General features: G+C 37.3%; 2 protein-coding genes and 1 long non-coding RNA gene across 3 annotated transcripts in view; 2 read left to right on the forward strand and 1 right to left on the reverse strand.

Annotated features, from left to right (window-relative positions):
* vwa11 (von Willebrand factor A domain containing 11) overlaps positions 1 to 20,090 on the reverse strand; it is an 82,172-nt gene that overhangs the window by 58,890 nt on the left and 3,192 nt on the right. The window lies entirely within an intron of this gene.
* LOC129444281 (uncharacterized) lies at positions 8,052 to 10,274 on the forward strand. The gene is made up of 2 exons (XR_008644382.2): positions 8,052 to 9,342; positions 9,443 to 10,274. It is a non-coding gene; the product is annotated as an uncharacterized lncRNA (long non-coding RNA).
* LOC129444282 (uncharacterized) lies at positions 10,690 to 19,748 on the forward strand. The gene is made up of 12 exons (XM_055204849.2): positions 10,690 to 11,058; positions 14,110 to 14,253; positions 14,525 to 14,695; positions 15,040 to 15,143; positions 15,896 to 16,925; positions 17,078 to 17,178; positions 17,358 to 17,408; positions 17,529 to 17,910; positions 18,016 to 18,186; positions 18,795 to 18,948; positions 19,054 to 19,133; positions 19,238 to 19,748. Exons 1-10 carry the CDS (start codon positions 10,929 to 10,931, stop codon positions 18,881 to 18,883), a joined length of 2,373 nt encoding a protein of 790 aa, XP_055060824.1. The 5' UTR covers positions 10,690 to 10,928; the 3' UTR covers positions 18,884 to 18,948; positions 19,054 to 19,133; positions 19,238 to 19,748.

A 20,090-nucleotide genomic window follows, 5' to 3' on the forward strand; every position in this document is an offset into this window, starting at 1 on the left:
GTTTTTATGTCTTTAAAGGCGGTAACAAAGGGTCACGTGGATATTAACGTCATTGACAGGCGACTGCACTGCACTGTTTAGAATGGCAATTTTCTCACGATTTACAAGTAGTTGAAAACATTAGAGATATTGATATAGATATCAGTTGGACAAAATATATAACACTGGCCTATAGTGGTATTTTGATATTTTACTGCAGATATCTTACAAATTGTTCAACTTAGGGTCCAAAACGTCCAAAAAATATATTTTTAGGTGTATTTCCATTAGAATGGCGATACAATGAAATTGTACTGTAAGTGTGCTTAATTGCTCATGAATCATGTTTTCAGTAATGTATTTTAGTGCACTATTTTAGTGTTGTTGCATTTTAGTATACTATTTACAATTGAAGTGTAGTCAAATAGATGTTAAGTTGAAGTTAATACATAATTGAATACACTTAACTATACTTGGATTTGACAAAAATAGCACAAAATGTAGAAAATATACTTATTACACTTTTTTAAAGTTTATTTTTAGTTTTCACCTGGGATGAAAAACAACATTGTATGGATTGGAACTTACCAACTTTTCTCTCTCTCCTTTTTCTCTGTGTGTGTGTGTTATCTCACTTTGTATGTTTTACAGGAGGATGTCTGCAGTGAGAATCCTCTGCCCGGGTTTCAGATGCTGGAGGAATTCTCTACTGTGCTGGTGAAGCTTCTTTTCAACACTGCTCAGAGGAACAGGCTCCTCGATGTCTGGAATGCGGTGGAGGAACACGACAAGCAGCCACAGATATACCACCAGCTGTACCGCACACACTGGGGAAACACATTGTACTGCAGAACAAAAAGGGATTACCTTGCAGACGCCGCCGTGGTCCAGAAAGTGAAGATGGCCAAGGACATCAGCCCGCAGCACAACCTGCTTATGTATGTGCTTGTCAAGCTGCTGTGGCTGCTCTCCACCTAAAGCCTCTTGTTCCAGCTCCGAGAAGGCCAGCATCCTTAAGCCTATGACAGGATCCTGCACTGGGTCTTGGTGGATGACCCAATCCTGTGCAAGACAGGCATCCCTCTCCTCAAATAAACACTAAAACATTGAGGGACTTCATCCGCCAGTAGGAGAGGCTGGTGAACCTGCATGCCACCAGGCGGCCAGCCGTCATCTCCAAGAACACCCGTGTGTCATCTGAAAAGCTGCCTCCTGCACCTGCCATCCTCCCTCCACCTGACTAAGACTCGGAGCCTGCAGCTACAGACCCGCATTCTCAGACCCCTCGTTTTTCGAGACAGCACCTCCTATCAAATTGGATCGGATAAACATTTGAAGAAACTTGAGTATCGTCAATTTTATTAAGCGAATCATACTCATTCGAGTTATTTTTTAATCACACTACTTTAGCTCATCGATACACCAACATATGAATAGTAATTTAATATTTGTAAAGATAGATTGAAACAAAATTTGAGCCATTAATGTATATGTTTTTTTTTGCCTTTTCCCCCAAAAATATTTATAGCTAAATAATATAGCTAGCTAGCGTTAGCTTTTTACCTTGGACTTTTTGTAGACAAGCCATTGTTAATATTCGATTAAAATTAGTTGATATTAAAGTAGACCAATTAAACACGTTTGGGGGGGGGGGGCGGGGGGTTCCCGGACAGGTATTAGACTAGTCCTAGACTAAAACAAATATAAGAGCTGCCCAAACTGAAAACAACTTGCACTGACATCTTAAAATACATCAGTGGCCATTGCTTGGCCTCAAAATGTACTTCAAAAGTAAATGTTTTTAATAAGGCACGTTTGATCAAACTAGTTATATTTTGTAATCAAACTAAGGCCTAGTCCTGTTTTAAACTAATTCCTGTTCGGGAAACCACCCCAAAGTGTGTAAATATCAAAGAATGTCATCATTAATTATTTAATCAGATTTACTGTTTGACCTTTCTTAAAGCTCCACTGTGTACTATTTTTAGTTAATTCTTAGCAAAAACCCATGTTTTCTTTCAAAAGTATGTGCTCATTCATGTGTAATTACTTCCACCTCACTAATCAAAGTATTCTCGTAAGTGTAGAATCTGCTATTTAAAATACATACGGTCGAGTCACTCTCTGGCTGAATCCATGTTGTGCCTCCATCTTTGAAATACATTCGCCGACGAGGGACATTCCTAAAAATTCAAGCTCCGCCTTTCGCGCTTTCAGAGTACACTCAAGCTGGCCGCTAGCTGAAGCCTACGGAGGTTGCATGTGTAGGCGGTATACGTCATCAAGACAGTCTTATTTCAGAATATGAACAATTATAAAGCTGACATTTATTCTTAGTTAATTGTAAATTGATGTAATATGCTTATGACTTGCAAATGTAATGCTCAGTTAATTTAAATAAACCAGGCTTGATGACGTATGCAGCCCGGATATGCGACCTGCGTAGACTGAATCCTTCGGATTTTACAACAGCCGCACGCCGAGATAAACCTGCGATCTAATGCTTTGATTTGAAAGCCTGTTGAAGAACTATTCTCGAGGACATTAAAACAAGTCGCCAAGGAAGCGAAACAGGGATTTTAAACGACAACGCGACAGGAAAAACATCAAGACCAAAGTCAATATTGGAGTTAGTTTTCCAAGATGGGGCTCAATGGACACTGAAGTTGCTAAGTTACTTTCTATCTTCACCACAGGTAATTCAGCATATTCGTTTACATATATACAGTCTTGTACTGTTGTAAACTGTTGTAAACTTGAAGTTTTATAGTTCCTTGGCTAACTATAGCATGGTTATGCATTTAGTGTAAACACGCATGTGGTTAAGAGAGAGGTTAAGGAATAGGTTAAGAACTACTTAGCGATAAGAACGTTTTGGGGAACCGGGCCCAGATCATTTGCAACGTAAGGGTCCACTCTTTAAAACACATCCCACATTTTAATCCAAAACAACAAAAAAATAAGGAAAAATCCTGAAAGATCTTCCTTTGTTTATATGCGCGCTTCTGGTTAGTATGATCGATCATGTTTATTTTTAAAAAATATATAGGCTATCGATTCTTATCACTAAAAGTCACGTCTTCCTGCCCTGAATCTTCCGACAAAACTACGCCTTATGTTTCTGTTTTGTCCAATTAGATGAGGTTTGAGAACTTAAAAGCACAGGAAGTGTACATTCGGAAAGCGCATTATAAGCGAGGTCTGCGTTCAGCCCCGACAAAATGTTGCACAACGTTTATTAAACAGAAACGGTGATGCGTTGAGCGCCCTGTTGTGATGACGTAAGAGTTGCAACTACGGTAGCTGAGAGGCCATTCTTTGTTCTTTTTTAAATGTATCTGAAGCCTGATGAAATCATTATAAATGTGTGTTTAACACTGTAAAAGACCTGCGATGTTACAGTCACTGACCTTGCCGTCCAGAACGAAAGACACCATTCCAACTTGAACCCATTGAGCGAGCTGTCTCTTTACTACCGCGTGGTTTTATACATCTTGCCGCTGATTGGGCCGACATTTCTGACACACCCACCAAACAAGAAAAAACGCTTCTAAAACCTGTTGCATTCCGTTGCACAACGTTTCCAGGAAACATGTCGTTCAACCCGGAAACCGTAGAAAAACGTTGTGCACCGGTGTGACATTGAACGTGCCCGAGGTGTCTTTTTTTAATAGTAAGCAAGCGAGGTGTCATTTTGCACACCTTAGTTTTTGACTGGATAAAGTCAAAATGAAGCCAGCCAAATGCCTATTCAGCAACGTTTTGATTGCTGTGGTAGTAACCAATCACAAACGATTACAAGGATTCAATTTGCGTCTGTAAAATGCGTCATCTTTGCTGATCTGCACATACACGTAGGCGTGCGTGCTACTTGTAATACTTGTATTTCGTATAGCTGGTTAACAATGATGGGTGATAGTAATAAATCACAGAGACATAGATAAACGTGATCAAAGAATAACAAGGCGAAACTCTGTGGCGTTTTTGGCAACAGTCACTAGGTGGCGCTTCGGTAGGGCGGCCGCCATTTTGGAATGAAAATTCTCAAAGCCAATTCATTCTCAGCGAATCTTACAGCCAAATCAGAAGCGCAATAGTAAGTTTCTTAAATTAAAAATTTGTTCACTTGCTACACCTACAGTAAATGCTGTATTGTCTTGTATGTATGTATGTATGTGTTGTTGTTGTTGTTATCAGTTGTGGAATCCAATCATTAAGTAGATACACATTTGATGTAGTTTTTTTTCTTGCTTTATTATGTAATTGTATTTTATGCTACTTTACACATTTACTACTATTATTAGTTACCAACTCCACTAGGTTTGAAATGTATTTTGTGCATATTAATCCCCTGGATCCCACTACAAACATGATAATCTTAACATTGCATTGCTCTGTCTGTTATCCTACAGTAAAATTGCCACTTTTGGACAGTGGCTGTGTTTGTTTTTACTTAATCCATTTCGAGCAATTCTGATGTATTTATGTGTATATGTGAATGTATATGGAGCCTATATATTATGTGTGGATGATTTTATGTCGGTATGTATGTAGGTATATATGTATATTATGGGAGATGTGTTCTATGTTTTAATATTATGTTAGTGTGGATATATATAGTGGATATATATAGGTTTTGTGGGGGCCATAAGGACCCATAAGCAACTGTGCCGGGGACAGTTTGACACCATTCAGAGGTGTATTTCTGTATTCCAATAGAGCAATATAAGGATCTCTCAAACTTTCCTGTGCTTTCTTTAACAGGTTCTTTACTGTCTGAATTGTTCGGTCACTTTGTCCATTCAACTGCGGAAATCCAGGACTAAATGTGGAAAGAACAAACTCCCAGTTTTCTGCAAATGCCCTAAATTGAATGTCACGGAAGATGAGTGGTTCTTTGGTGTTACTGCGTCTAAAAGTATTACAGATGCACACTTCAACACTACACTACATCCTCAATTTGACTTGCCACGCTGGGCCAGAACATGACATCTCTTGTCCTCTCCTTACATTTAACAATACCTAGGATGAGATTCATGAACTCTTGCTAGCATATCAGCTCTCAAGCTTTGTGGGACCACAAGTCGCCAGTTCTTAAAGAGTAAGCCATCGGAACAGGTAAGTTCTTTTCTTCACTCACAAGCAATTTCAGTTCATCAAAGCTCTTCTGTTGCTCTGGTTCCCAATGCCAAGCTACATCACGTTCTAGACCTTTCCTTAGAGGAGCACTGACGTCTGATTGATGTGGAACAAACTTAGCCAGATACTGTAGCAGGCCTAAGAACCTCATCAGTGCAGCCTTGTCCACTGGCTCTGGCATGTTCAGTATTGCTCGGACTTTCTCTGGATCTGGCTTTATCCCCTCTGCAGTCAGAATATGTCCAACGTAGCTGACTTCAGTCATCCTGATCTTGCATTTGTCTTTGTTCAGCTTTAAATTAATGTTTCTTATTCTGTCTAGCAGTTGTCTTAGTCTCATGTAATGCTGTTCCACGTCTTCACCACACACCAGAATGTTATCCACTATGTTCACAACTCCTTCCAAGTCTTATAGTCTTTGTGCAATGCATTTTTGAAACACTTCTGGAGCTGATACTACGCCAAATGGAAGTCTTAAAAAACGATATCTACCAAAAGGAGTATTAAAAGTACATAGTTTAGAGCTCTCTTGCCAAAATCCATGATTAGCATAGAGTACTGAAAATATTTTTGCGTTTGGCATTTCAGATATTATTTCTTCAACTGTGCGTAACAGGTAGTGTTCTCTCTTTATGGCTTTATTAAAGGACAAGTTCGGTATTTTACACTTAAAGCCCTGTTTTCAGATTGTTTATGGTTTAATGGTGCACTGGAACAATCCTTCCTAAAATACATTAAACTTTCGTTTACAAAGACGTGAAACTCACCGAGTGGTCAGGGGTGTTCACTGATATGCTCACACAAAAATCGCTGCAAAAGATGCTTTCCAACAGCTGTTTTAGCATTCGTTGTTAACTTGTGGACCTTTTTTTCCAAACGCCTCACACCCGTACATTCTTCCGCTTAGAGCTTGAATAATAGACCCTCCAGCCCAGTTGGTGGCGATAATCCACCTTTGCCAATTGCAAGAATACAAACAACGTTCCTGGCGGCGGAGTAATACCTTACCTCACAGCACATCTAATACGAGTCAATGGGCTTGGACAAAATCTACGATAAAACCTGTTTTACCCATTTGCGCCTGATGCTGCGTGACGCAACATTACATCTACCACCGGTTACTTTTATTTCATGTTTCTAAAGTGCTACAGAGGCTTAGATATTACGTTTTTAGTAGACGTTGACATAGTAGTATTACTAGACGTAGTATTTTTTTCACCATACTGTTAACGCAATCAGTGGGCTCGGTTTGCTTCACGATAACTCCAAGATCCTCCATCCTTTTCAGTTCCATTTATACCCTTTCCTTTAGTGCTTCAGGTATTTTCTGTGGTGCATGAATGACTGGAGCAACATCTGGGTTTAGCTGTATATTGTGCAGTCCTGATACACATCCTAACCCAGAAAACTCTTTGTATTCACTCAGTATGTCACTTTGATCCTTATTCTCTACTTTGTAAACTCTTTTAATCAGTCCATTTTGAGCATGCTTTTCTGCCTAGAACAGCTGGTGAGTTTTCATTTACTATTTGGAATTCTAGCCCAAACTCATTCTCTTTGTAATCACATTTAAGCATGGCCTTAACCTTTTCGTGTGGCCAGAATAAGTAACCTGCAGTTCGACTTCGTCAACAGTGTGGCCTTGTTAGTGATTTTTTCAAAGTCTTTATATGACAACATGTTACACTCAGCTCCTGTGTCTAGCTTAAAGGTAAGTATACAGTTGTTTATTTTGAATTCTTGAGTTAATTTCTCATTTTCAGCTGTATAGACAGTATTCATTTGTACCTCCTGTTCCTTAGCTGTTTGCTCTTGTTGTCTAATCTCAATGGTACCCATAAACATTTCTTCTTGTCCTATGTTGTGAACATTCTTCTCAAACTTTCTAGACATGCCTTTTTGTTTTGCCGTTTTGCACATGCGGCTAAAATGGTTCTTCTGTGAGGACTCATTACATATTTTGCCATATGCTGGGCATTTCCTTGGCTTATCCACATCTCATGCATTTGTCTTTTCCTTTCTGCTTAACTTTAGCTTGTCTGACAGTTGATTTTGTTGTCGTAATTTTATTCGCAACTACTTCTGCTTCTTCTAACACTTTCATGTGGTTTTGTGTTACTTAGTTTATGGCTAACGTTAGTTCACAGAGTTAAAGATATGATCAGATTTTCTCCAGAGGTTAGATATAAACATCTCCATCGTGGATCGTCGACTGCAGATAATATTTTTTTGTTTGGAGTGTGAGAGCCAGAGATGGAACGATCAGTAAAGCTGCTTCTCAGATACAGCAAGTTGCAAAAGTTTGTTTTGTTATGTTGATCATGTATTTACAGTTTTTTTTTGTTTCATGTTGTTTTTTGATTATAAAAATAACAGTGGAGATGACTAAGGCATGAGTTTTACATGGGTTCATTTGTTTATGACATGTTATGTAAATGCATTTTTATGAATCTGATGCATAAAATATATAAAAACTAAAAACAAGAAAATAAGATAAGTGGGGGAAAATATGAGTATTACCAGCAATGCTGACCATTATAATCATAAGTTATTTGGCAAACATAAGGCATTTGTAATTATAAAGTGTGTGTGCCAACGTGTGTGTTTTCTCCTTGTGATGTAAAATAGGCCTTCAACTGACACAGATAAGCAAGGACTGGAATCTGGAGTCCATTCCCGAGCGACCACATTCAACATAACAAGTATTTTGTTATAATGTACAAATATTTTTTTCTGAAATAGTTTTGTGCTTCGGTGGGCAGATAAGTTTTGAATTGATAGCCATGTAGTATGTAGTGCTCTTTCTTATTTTGTTATTTTGGAATCTCCTGGTGCACTTAAAAAAAAAGCTCACACACTGCAAAAAATATAAATATTATTTATAATGACTTATTTTCTTGGGTTGTTTTGCTCATCAAGAAAAAGCATTCTAAAAAATAATTTTTTCCAGTGCAGAAACTAAATTTTTTGGAGTATCATTCTTAAATTTGAATCATAAGACATTCACTTTACCTTTATGGTGACCCCGGGTGTTTGACATGACAATTTCATATATTTGTGAATGTTTTTCAAAGAAATCGAAAGTCATTTATGTATATTTTACCTTGTTTTACTCTGTTCCTATAGACGCTTTCATCGGACACATCCAGTTTCGTTTTTTTAATGGTCTGGCTAGTTGCTAAACTGATCTCTTGAACAAATGCCTTGTCAAAAATAACAAATGTTTTGGTTTCCTAGGTGATCTATGTGTTGTTTTTTTGCTTGTTATACAAATAAACACCGTTTAAAGAACTTTGTTGTTATTTATTCTTAGCGGAGTTTACCGGAAGTTACATGCCGACCACGACAGCCGCATGTTTATGTAGTTACAGCTGAAACCGTCTCTCTGAGGTGTTGGGCAAAAATATGTCACGTGTCTAGTTTCAAACAAGACTAGAATTATGAATATAGTCCATAGGCTTTAAGAGCTGCAGACATTTTATTTTGGGTATGTTGATTTTCAGAAAATGCTCAAAAATGAAAGTGCCGGCTAACAGGTTTGTTTAACTTGCATTAACACATTCACTGTCATGTATCGGCAAACTTTCTTTCTTGCTTTGACAGCAGGAGAGAAACACTATGGGGCGGTTTCCCGGACCAGGATTAGCTTAATCCAGGACTAGGCCTTAGTTAATTAGGAAATATAACTAGTTTTAAACAACATGCATTACTAAAAACATTACCTGTGTGCATCTTGAAGTAAAACAAAGGGCCCTGATGTATTTTAAGATCTGTTAGTGAAAGTTGTTTTCAGTTTGGAGAGCTCTTAAAAGTGTTTAAGTCTAGGACTAGTCTAATCCCTGTCCGGGAAACCGCCCCTATATTACTTGCTTGATATTTGTGCATGATTATTATTACTATCACTGAACAACCATTGCATGAAGGATGACTGTATGTACTGCTATGAGACACATGTATTACAATTTTGATATTGTAAATCTATTAAAAAAAGAAAATGTAATAAACAAAGAACTAGCTTGACCAGTCAGTAAAACCAGTTGTATGCAGCTTTGCCAGGCTTGGAGGGCCAGCGTAAACCAGCTAAGACCACTCTTACAAGCTTTCAGCCTGGTAAAGCTGGTTTTTCGATCTGAACAGCTAAAAGTGGGCCCTAAAAACCTCTAAAACCAGTCTGCTACACCAGCTAAAACCAAGCTGGGAGACCAGACCAGTCAACTAGCTTAGGTTGGTTTTAGCTGTTTTTCAGTAGGGAATGTTCATCCCTATACTAAAGTTATCATCATTGTGATATGTCTTTAAACAATTGCTTATTATCATCACACAGGTCCACGTGCTCATCTCCACTCAAACCCTTGTAGAGAAATGAAACAGTGACTGCATGTTTGATCTACAGTCGCCACCTGGTGGTGATAAAAATGAATTGCATTAACAGAAAGTGTGACTTCCAACATGTTTTTGGTGGTATATGGTTATTAAGCTTTAAGGTAAATTTAACAGTGAATGAAGATGTTTCTTAAACTGTGTTTAGATGTAGTTCATAAAGTTCAGAGTATCAGCAAGTTTGAGAGATTTCAACATACAATCTATAATGTAAAAACATTGATACCTTTAATAAGGTAACATTTTTAATAAGGTCTATCTCTATTTACTGTTGTCTGAAAAAAAAGACAAACCAAAGCTCGGTTCTTAGAAGGTTAACCTTTAGGCTTTATGTTATCTTACCAAAGTTAGGAGATTGTTGCATAAAATTGGTTTTGGGGCAGGAAAAATAATAGTGGTAGTGGAAACATTTTTTAAGATCTTTTCCTCTCATCTCATACAGTATTTTGTCCATGACCCTTAGTCTCTGTGGTGGTTTTTCATCACTCAACATGTCAAATTTTCTTTAATGTGTTTAGGAATGAATATTAAGTAGTGTTTAGTGAATTTAACCCTGCAGTAAACCCAGCAATATGTAACTCTGCTGATGCTTTAACTGCTGTAAGGGATGAGGGTTTATGTTTAACTTTATGTCTGTTTTTGACTGTCTGCCAGTGTTTAACTATTTGATATGTGTGAAGGATTTTGAGCAATGAAAAAAACTTCATTTGTGTATCATGCATTAAAATATATGACATTTGATGCCTTTTGATGATTTAAATAAAATGTCCATTCAATCTGAGCATGTCTGTGTTTACTCTCGACTAATAGGCCTACTCTTGTTCTTTTAACATTACTGGTAATTAACATAGCGCCATCTATTGGTTGTAAATGAATAATACAATAGATCTAAATATTTTAATACCAAAATAGCATCTATACATATTGTAAAATACATTTTAAAAAGTAGCAATAAGCGTTAAGACATATCATAGAGTTTTGATATGATATTCATATATATCTACAATAAAAAGTCAAAAAGTTGTAAATAGTTTTAATTAAAGATTACAAGGGACATACAAATAAAATAAGAAACTCATCACAGTTGAGCCGTAACGTTAATTACAGAACAGAGTCATGTCATATGGTGTGATGTCATAATGGTTCCATGAGGCGTTCTATATGGTTGTCATGGCACCATTACATCACACTCGGTGCCTATAAAAGGCTCAGCCGGATGAAACCGGTATCATTTGACTGATCTGAACGCTTGCCTTTGGTTGACTCCGAACGCTACTGTACAGATTACCAAGTGAATTTGCAGACTTTCCAAAAGTTCGCAACTTTAAACTGCTTGACGCACTGTGTACGGACAGACGGTTTACTTAGATTTCAACTCTCTGTAAACCGAGTCTAAGGACAGTTAAGTCTTTCAGTTATTCCTCAATATCATGTTTCGTCCTGTAACACCATTGTCCGAAAAGGACATGGAAGGAACAGATGTTGAAAGCATGGATGAGGAGTATGATGAGGAGATGGTGGATGTTTATCCAACACTTACTGAGGCGAAACGCCAAAGAGGTAAGATTAAGTTAAATCAAAAAGTCTGAATTTCATGCTGATAAGTATACAGTTACTGTGTTGTTAATACACATGTACACGTAACGTTAGACACACCAGGTGGCTCGTGTACTTGACATTTTACCCGCCGTTTTTTCTTGACCGGCAGAAAAAGCAGACAGATTTGGACTCATTTAACGTTAACAAAAAGCGACCAAAATTCATAAAACATCCCAGCAATTTAAGATAAGAATTACGCCGTATGATGCCTTGTTTTAATATCCCTCACGAAAATTAACCATGGGTTTTATGTGATTACTATAAGCAAAACCATGTTAATTTTGTGGTTTTACTACAGTACCGTTAACCATGTTTTTTGGATGTAAATGTGATGTTCATTTACGGAAGACGAGGTTGTGTACTATTTTTATTTTTGCTTGCTTGTTTTCTCATGATCACGATTTAATTCCTCGTTATCTCAAGTTAACAAAAGTTGTGTTCTTGTGATGTGATTAAAGCTTATGTGTACTTGATATATGTACGTGAACATATTGTTTTGTTTTTGTAGACAGCAATATTTAAAACGTAAACTAGCATGATTTTACTTTGATCAGGGATTCGATTTGTCAGTATGTAGTTGACAATTTGACAGTGGTGGATTTAGGGACTGTCTCTAAAGTTACGCCTTAAAGGTATATTCCATTTTCTTAAAAGAAAAATCCAGATAATTTACTTACCACCATGTCATCCAAAATGTTGATGTCTTTCTGTGTTCAGTCGAGAAGATATTATGTTTTTTAAGGAAAACATTGAAGGATTTTTTTAATGGACTTTAATAGACACCAACAATTAATACTTAACTCAACAACATAAGGGTCTTATCTAGCGAAACGATTGTCATTTTTGACAAGAAAAATAAAAAATATGCTCTTTTAAACCACAACTTTTCGTCTAGGTCCTGTCCACAACGTAAATGTGTAGTGATGTAGGGAGGTCACGTGTTACATATGTAAAACGCATAGGGATGTTCACATTGACCGTTTAACCGTCAACCGAAGGTAAGAATTTATGACCGATTAACGTTATCAGTTAAAAGAAAAAAAAAATTGTTAATACATGGTGCGTGTCGTCATGAGCCCACTTTTCTATCTTTAATTTGTGAATTTCCTGTATATGACACAAATTATTGCTGCCCTGACGATCTGATTTGTATGAGAAATTTGTATGGGTGTTTGGAAGCTGAACGGAGACGCGCGCGTGTCCGCCGAAGATGACGCGGTCCGTCTCCGTCTCGCGCACATCCGGACAGACGTTCGCTGATGGCCTCTGACCCTGACCATAAACATCTCTCTCTTTGCACAAACAGAGAAACACGACACAAAGTTCATACAACCGTCAACTGTATTTTTACTCAATGACAATTTCATATTAAAATCTTATAAGTTAACGTTAATGTTCGGTTCAGAAGCTACGGTTGTCGGTCGGGAATATTAACTGATACGAGCATCCCTAAAAACGCACATTTGCGGACCATTTTAAACAATAAACTGACACAAAGACATTAATTAGTATCAGTTGACATACAACAACGTAGGACGGTCCTCTTTCTCAACACTTTTAAACACTGAGGCGGAGTTTCGCGATCGTCCTCTGTGACCGCTTGACGTGATGACGTATTGCGTCGGGTCAGGCTGACACATCACGACCGAATCTAGACGAGAAGTTGTGCTTTAAAAGTGTATATTTGTTATTTTTATTGTCAAATATGACAATCGTTTTGCTAGATAAGACCCTTATGCCTCGTTTGGGATTGTTTATAGTCCTTTGAAACTCAATTGAAAAAAACCGCTAAGTGTTAAGTATTAATTGCTGGTGTCCACCAAAGTCCACTAAAACCAGAAAAATCCCGCAATGTTTTCCTCAAAAAACACAACTTCCACTGGACCGAACAAAGAAAGACACCAACATCCCGGATGACATGGTGGTGAGCAAACCATCCGGACCTTTCCTTCAAGAAAATTGAATATTCCTTTAATATACACGTTTCAACTTTTTACAGCATTTAAATGGAATGACTTTTAGTCAACAAACAGTCACAAACCCAACTGTGTTCATATTGTTGTCAGCTATAATGTACACTTTTACATTTTTATATATATTTATTAATATAAACTGTTAAATACTATTGAAGATAGAAACATGTACATTATTACTTTAGAGATGGTGCCTAAATTCATGCACATTATGGGATGGTTTCCCGGGCAGAGATAATTTTAAACTAGGACTAGGCTTTAATTTATTTAGGAAATATAACTACTTTTAACAAACATGCCTTACTAAAAACATTACTTGTGTGCATTTTGAGGCAAAACAGAGGGCACTGATGTATTTTAAGATGTGTCAATGCAAGTTGTTTTCAGTTTGGACAGCTCACATTTATTTAAGTCTCAGAATAGTCTAATCACTGTCCGGGAAACTGGCCCCAATCATTCAACTTTATTTATGTATTAATCTATCTGCAATTTTTAGCTACACGTATGGCAGTTCACTTTAAAATCCACTAAATATTATGGACAGGAAATTACATTATGACATTTGGATTGTCAGGATAACAACTTTTTGTTATCTCAAGATCACCAGAAAATTATGTAGGATTGGGAAACAGTATGTAGGATTGTGGCCAAAACTGGTATTGTAATCACAAAACTTGTGGCTAAAACTGGTACTGCAATCACACAGCTGGTGGCCAATACACAAAATTACATCATCAACATCAGTTGAGGGCTGCAACTCCACTTTTTAAATGATAATATCCTGGCCGGACCACTGTTGTGAGTGATTTAAGTATTTGAAATGAAAATGATTTCTTCATGTCTAGTGACATATCAGGGCCATTTTATGATTAATTGATATACATTTCTTACATACTGTTCCTTTAAGTCATAATTATGAGAAAACAAGCAAGCAAAAATAATAATAATGTATGGCCTCTCTCAGCTTCCATACAATTTAGACAAAAAGAAAAATGATCATTTCAAATGAAGGCATTTATTTATTGAATTGTAATTGCAGTGCTTGGAGGAGAGATGGATTCATTCCTACCGAATGCTGTGTTGACCTATGACTATGTCCCTGACATCGGACTTGCGTTAGAGGTCGGACGCGCTGCCGGGGGTTTGGATCCAAATGGAGGAGGAGAGCAGAAAATCCCAACAAGTAAGATGAAAATGAAAGCAAAATCTGGCTTTAATGCTGATAATTTTACATACATTATTCTTAATGCACGTGCACAAATAGACACTAGGTGGTGCTTGTGTACTTTTACTCATTTTACTTTTCCTTTGGCACATGACATCACTTCTCACTTAAGCGTTTGCCAATACAGAAACCCAAATTTTGACATACAGTTGACATATTTTATACAGTTGAATAAACGATAAATTGACATTAAGTGACAAGTTTTATAACATTATTTTTTGAATTGCAGTGTTGGGATGGAGATGTGATGATGGTGGAATGGATCTTGTCCTTCCGAATGCAGTCCCTGACATTGTCCCGAACAACGGACATTTGTTAGACAGACGCGCCGGTAGTTCACATCCACGAGGAGGAGTAAAGGAGTTTACTCCTGCATTTGAGGAGGCGAACAGCCCCAAAGGTCAGATGGAAATTTTGTGTTCTTTACAATCTTTAAATCTGTGCCCTGTTTGTTTCTTAAAAGTTTTGTCGGCCCTTGTAGATACTGATATCTTCTAGTGTGTTTTAGTTTCTTATTTTAACAGCATTATTTATCCAAAAATCATTGCTGTATTTTCAGGAATTTATTATAAAGAATTAGATACTCAATTACATATAGATATTTGATAAAATAGTATCTGGGTGGACAGTTTGTTAAATGTGTTTATTAAGTATTATCACTGACCATGGTTCTTTGTCATTCTCTTTTGTGATAATGCATTTTCTAACAATTTATCATCCATCATCTTTTGTTTTTTGGTGTAGAAAAATGCACCAATAAAGTCTTGAAATCAATAAAGAAGACTTGGAAGAATGTAATGCACCCATTCCTTCGTAATGATAAAGTGGAAACACTGATTCCTTCAGAGGTGTGTTACATCATTACATTTACTACAACTATCTGTCCATTTATAGACATGTTTCCATCCAGGTTTTCTTATCGACCATGTGAATGTGTGTAAAAAAGGTTTTCTATTCAAATGGCGATAAAATTGTGTTCGCGGTGACGTCACGAATGATGAAAGCGAATTGTCACATAAGTTTTTGTGTATCAGGGAAAAAAATCTGACCTTGAGCAAATTATTGACCTTATTTCTCTAATGCTATTACAATAAAAGCTTAGCCAGGTCGAGTCTGATTTGTGGTCTCAGTCATTTTAAAATAAGTGTGCTTTCACCAAAGGGACCTGATTATGAGAAGAAAAAATTTAATATTTAAACATTAATAAACACAAATCATTTTATGGATAAGTGATTGACATTTCAGCACTTCATGACGTGAGAGCGGCTTAAGTTTAAGTTCAGTGCAGCTTGTGTACCCTGCGTATAGGGAGGATCAACTCTGGTGGGGCAAATCAAAACAGAAAGTTTCAGGCTGCAATAAGAGCGCCCGATGTTTGCTGTTATGCGCGTGATGAAGATCTAGCATGTGACATCACATTTATTTGCGTTAAAGCAAATGACAAAGTGTTTCTAAAATATTTTTTGAGGTATTGACATTGCGTTTATGCGCTAAAGCTTTTTTGCTAAAAAGCCTTGGATGGAAACATGGCTTCTAAACATGGCTAGAAACATATTTCTGTCTGTCTGTCTGTCTGACCCACCTCTGGTCATCTCCACAGCTTAATGCGGTTTCAGCTAATCCTAATCTAAAGGATGATGCTGGTCTGGCGAGCTCGGAATTAAACACTGAAATGAAACCGGACAAACGAAAGGCTTTCTTTGGCTGTCCCTGGAGGGGCAAGGTGGAGTCAATGCCGACTCCACAGCTCAAAGCAGATCCAGCTATCCCTGATGTTAGGGAAGTTGTTGATCTTGCATCACAGTCAAAGGCCGACGTTAGTCCGAAGAAACAGAAACAAAAGGCTTCAAAAAGCCGCAAATCTAACCTCCAGGGAGAAAAAGTGACTGTTGTGCCAACTCAACAGCCCAAGGCTATTTCAGATATTCCTGTTGGCATGGATGTTCCTGCTCTGGCCAGCCCCCAATCAAAAACAAAGATTCATCCGGATAAAAGCAAGACATTGATGCAATGCATCCTTGGATGCTTCGGGAGGGGCAAAGTGGAGTCAATGCCGATTTCACAGATTGAAGCCGATCCAGCTATCCCTGATGTTAGGGAAGTTATTGATCTGGCAGATTCTCAATCAAAGAGTGTTGGCTTAAAGAAAAACAAACAAAAGGCTTCAAAGAGCCGCTTTTTTCACAACCCTTGGAGAAAAAAAGGGAAGAGTAAAGTGAAAAAAGATGCCGATCCAGCTATTCCTGATGCCATGGATGGTGCGGATCTGGCAAGTTTTGGTGGCATCGCTGCAGCTAATGCCAGGCTACAGCAGATAGGTGCCGTTCCAGCCAATATTGGGCTAAAAGGTGGCGGAAATCCCGACCCAAAAAAAGCTCCTGGGTCAAAAGATGAAAAAGCTGTCAGGCCAAAAGTTTTTGGAAATCTCAGACATCCTTGGATTCATAACCCAAGTAGAACTAAAAATCCTGGACCAAAAGAAGATAAAAATCCCAGGCCAAAAGCTCTTGAAAATCCCAGAAATCAATGGCCAGAAGACGATAAAGTTGTCAGGCCAAAGGATAAAAATGTTTTTCAACGACCTATTCAAGCGCTAAGCGAGATGAAATTTGATGAACCCTCAGAACAAGGTGAGTGTACTGACTTCATTAGTCCTAGGGTGGGTTGCTCCAATATGTGAAATGGTTTCTTCATCATTTTCTTCTGTACCTGGAAATGTATGCTGTGTATGAGTGTTAACATGTACTGTAATCTTATCATTTTTCTGTGTTTTTTTTTCCAGAAACTTTTCATTATAAATATCAACTCTTGGAGAATAAAGTGCTTGGGCGGGGTGGCTGTGGCAAAGTGTGCAAAGGGATCCGTAAATGGGATGGCACTCTGGTAATGCACTTGTATTTATATCGAACACAGTGTTTGCCTAAATTTATATGTCCACTTGATCTAAACAATGTTTTAAAGTTTGTAGTTTCTCAAACTTTCAAGTTATGTGTGCAGTGTCAGGTGAGCCGCTTCAGTCAGCTCAGGAGAAATTAACTAAGTGTTGTTTTTTCTCTTTACAGGTTGCCATCAAGCGAATACGCAAACAAAAGAATGAAAGAACTCTTCAGATTGTAAGTTGTCATAAAATTTGATGAAGTGAACTAAACAGAAAATAGATAGTACAGCGATTACACACCAATACAAGATATTTGTTCTATCTAATTGTAATTTGTTGACCATTTTTTCTCCAGCCTGGATACGCCGGACCGCTCATTACAGAAGTGGCGCTGCTGCTTAAGTTAAAAGATGCGCCCCACTGCCCCAATGTCATAGAGTTGTTTGACTTTTATGAGACTAGACAATTTCACAACCTCGTGTTGCATTACCCTCTGCAAAGCAAAACCTTGAGGCGTTTTGTTACTCGTGAAAGAAAACTAAACGAAAATACAGCAAGAATTCTGATGCATCAGGCAGTAATGGCAGTAAAACACTGTCTGGATAATGGAGTTTTCCATACAGACCTCCATGCCAGGAACTTCTTGGTACAGGAATCAACAATGGACCTGAAGTTAATTGACTTTGGGCTTGGACATCTTCTTAAATATAAAGGCTATAAATCCTGCGAATTTAAAGGTGAGCTGAATTTTTTTAATATAGCTTTTATATAGAGTATTGAAACCTGCTGTCAGTGCAGGATCATCTTTTACAAAGTGACTTAACATGATGTTTTGTGTACAGGAGCTCGGTGTTGCACCCCGCCCGAGATCCAAACAGCCAATACATTCCACGCCATGCCAGCAAACGTCTGGGCATTAGGTGCTTTGCTGCACTTCATGGTGCTTGGAACTTACCCCTTTCCTCACAACAAGTTTTCTTTGGACAACCTGAAGAAAAAGGGTTTATCAAAGGGTGAGTGAAAATGACTGATCAACATGCACACACAAAGCCTCTGATCAAATCCACAATTAATATTATATGAGGATACGGTCTGTCTGGCAAGATGTTAGATTTTATTGTGTTAAGCTAAACAGTCATTTAGTGGCTCGCCAATGTATTACATCACTGTGCCATCATCTTAACCTGAGGTACTGTCTGTCTATGACCAGGGGCTAAGCGCATGGTCTAAAAGGGTTGTTTCTATTCTCGTAAAGAGTAATGGGTGTGTTTTCAGTGTAACGTTCAATAAACCAATGAGAGTCTCATCTCCTATCTCCTTTAAAAGCCTCTTAGATGAGGAAGAAGACCGCCAGTTTAAGATTGAAGTTTTAAAAAAATTGCATTGTGTTTTATTTATTGAAATGATTCTTTTTTTAATTAAAGCTTTGGTTCTCTTTAACCAAACTGTACAAATTTACTTGTGCGACTTACGACAGTTAGGTAACAAATTACCTTTAGATGATAGACAGCCAGACTTGCAGTATTATTAAATGACAACAAAAGCGTCTCTTTATGCCATGATTATTATTGCCATTTGTGTGTAATGATGACTAACCAGCTCTCTCCTAAAACTTGTACAGACATCTGTGATCTGTTAAGATGGTGCCTGGCCATGAATCCAAGTAATCGTCCGACCCTCAGGCAGATCTTAGATCATGACTGGTTTTAGTTACTGAGTTATTCAGATTGGTAAACTGAGTATGATGAAGAAGAGCTACTCTCATACAAAATGAGGTAACAGACCGAGTAGAAAACTACATTTTGCAGATTACTTGGTTTGTCTTTGTGTAGTTAGTTGTATAGTAATATTGTTTTAAATGTACATTTTCATCACTACAGGGCGCTAGACACATAACACAGACAAAGCTTAATGACTGAAGGAGAGGGGAATGATGGGAGATGCTGTTTTCACGGATGAGGTAATGAATGCTTTTTTAACTATCTATTTGATCACATTATTTAATGCCATCATAATGAATTAGAATTAATGAATGTTGACATTTCCTTTCTTTCTCATCTTCAGGTTGTATTTCAGCCTCAGACTTCATGACCACAGACCGCTGGCTGAACGTCTGATGCAGATCCTGTCTCGTCCTTGAACATATTTAATAAAAAAAAAAAATTACACGTTTTAATTATTTTCATTTTTAATGTTTTTAAAGTTGTATAATATAGTATCTAATATATAATTTATCCTCTATAGAATCAGCTATGCCTGGCTAAGTCTGATTTTTATGTGTTTTTCCTTTTTTAATTAATGTAAAGCTGCTTTGAAATAATTAAACAATTGTGAAAAGTGCTACAGTATATAAATAAAATTGAATTGATTATGGAAGACTTTCTTTAACAGATGTTTTAATTTGCTTTTTTACTTTTTTATTTGATCGAACTGATTAACTTAGGTATACTTATGTACATGTTTTTCATATGCAATATCAAACCCTTGAACTTGGTATAAAATCTTTGAGTTAACTTAGTAAATCCAATCAGACCCACTGTTAATCCTGATGTTGTTTTAAACCAAATAAATAAGTACACTTGACTTAAACCTTGAAATATACCTTTCATTACTCTGTGTTTTAGTTTAATGCACATTTAAATGATTTCTCTCAATCAACCAGATATTTTAAGTTGAATCAATTTATTTTTGCTTATTTAAATCTGTGGATTTGAACACTCCCCCCATCATGCATAAACTAAACTGCTACTGTTAGGACTGTTGTTTATTTATACAACTGCAGCTATTTTTGTTATCATTGTTGGCTATTATTTAATTGGCCTTAAATGAATCTAGAAATGCCTTTTAGCCACAGAAATGATTTGCTCTTTTTAAGCGTTCGAAACACCTGCTGATAAAAATGTAAAAGCAACAAGAT

Source organism: Misgurnus anguillicaudatus, chromosome 3 (genome assembly GCF_027580225.2).
Source record: "Misgurnus anguillicaudatus chromosome 3, ASM2758022v2, whole genome shotgun sequence".
NCBI lineage: Eukaryota > Metazoa > Chordata > Actinopteri > Cypriniformes > Cobitidae > Misgurnus > Misgurnus anguillicaudatus.

Coding starts and splice junctions, on each gene's coding strand:
- LOC129444282 (XM_055204849.2), top strand. CDS start 10,929: ATGTTTCGTCCTGTAACACCATTGTCCGAAAAGGACATGGAAGGAACA. Junction 16,926..17,077: donor TGATGAACCCTCAGAACAAG/GTGAGTGTACTG, acceptor TTTTTTTTCCAG/AAACTTTTCATTATAAATAT. Junction 18,187..18,794: donor GAAAAAGGGTTTATCAAAGG/GTGAGTGAAAAT, acceptor AAACTTGTACAG/ACATCTGTGATCTGTTAAGA.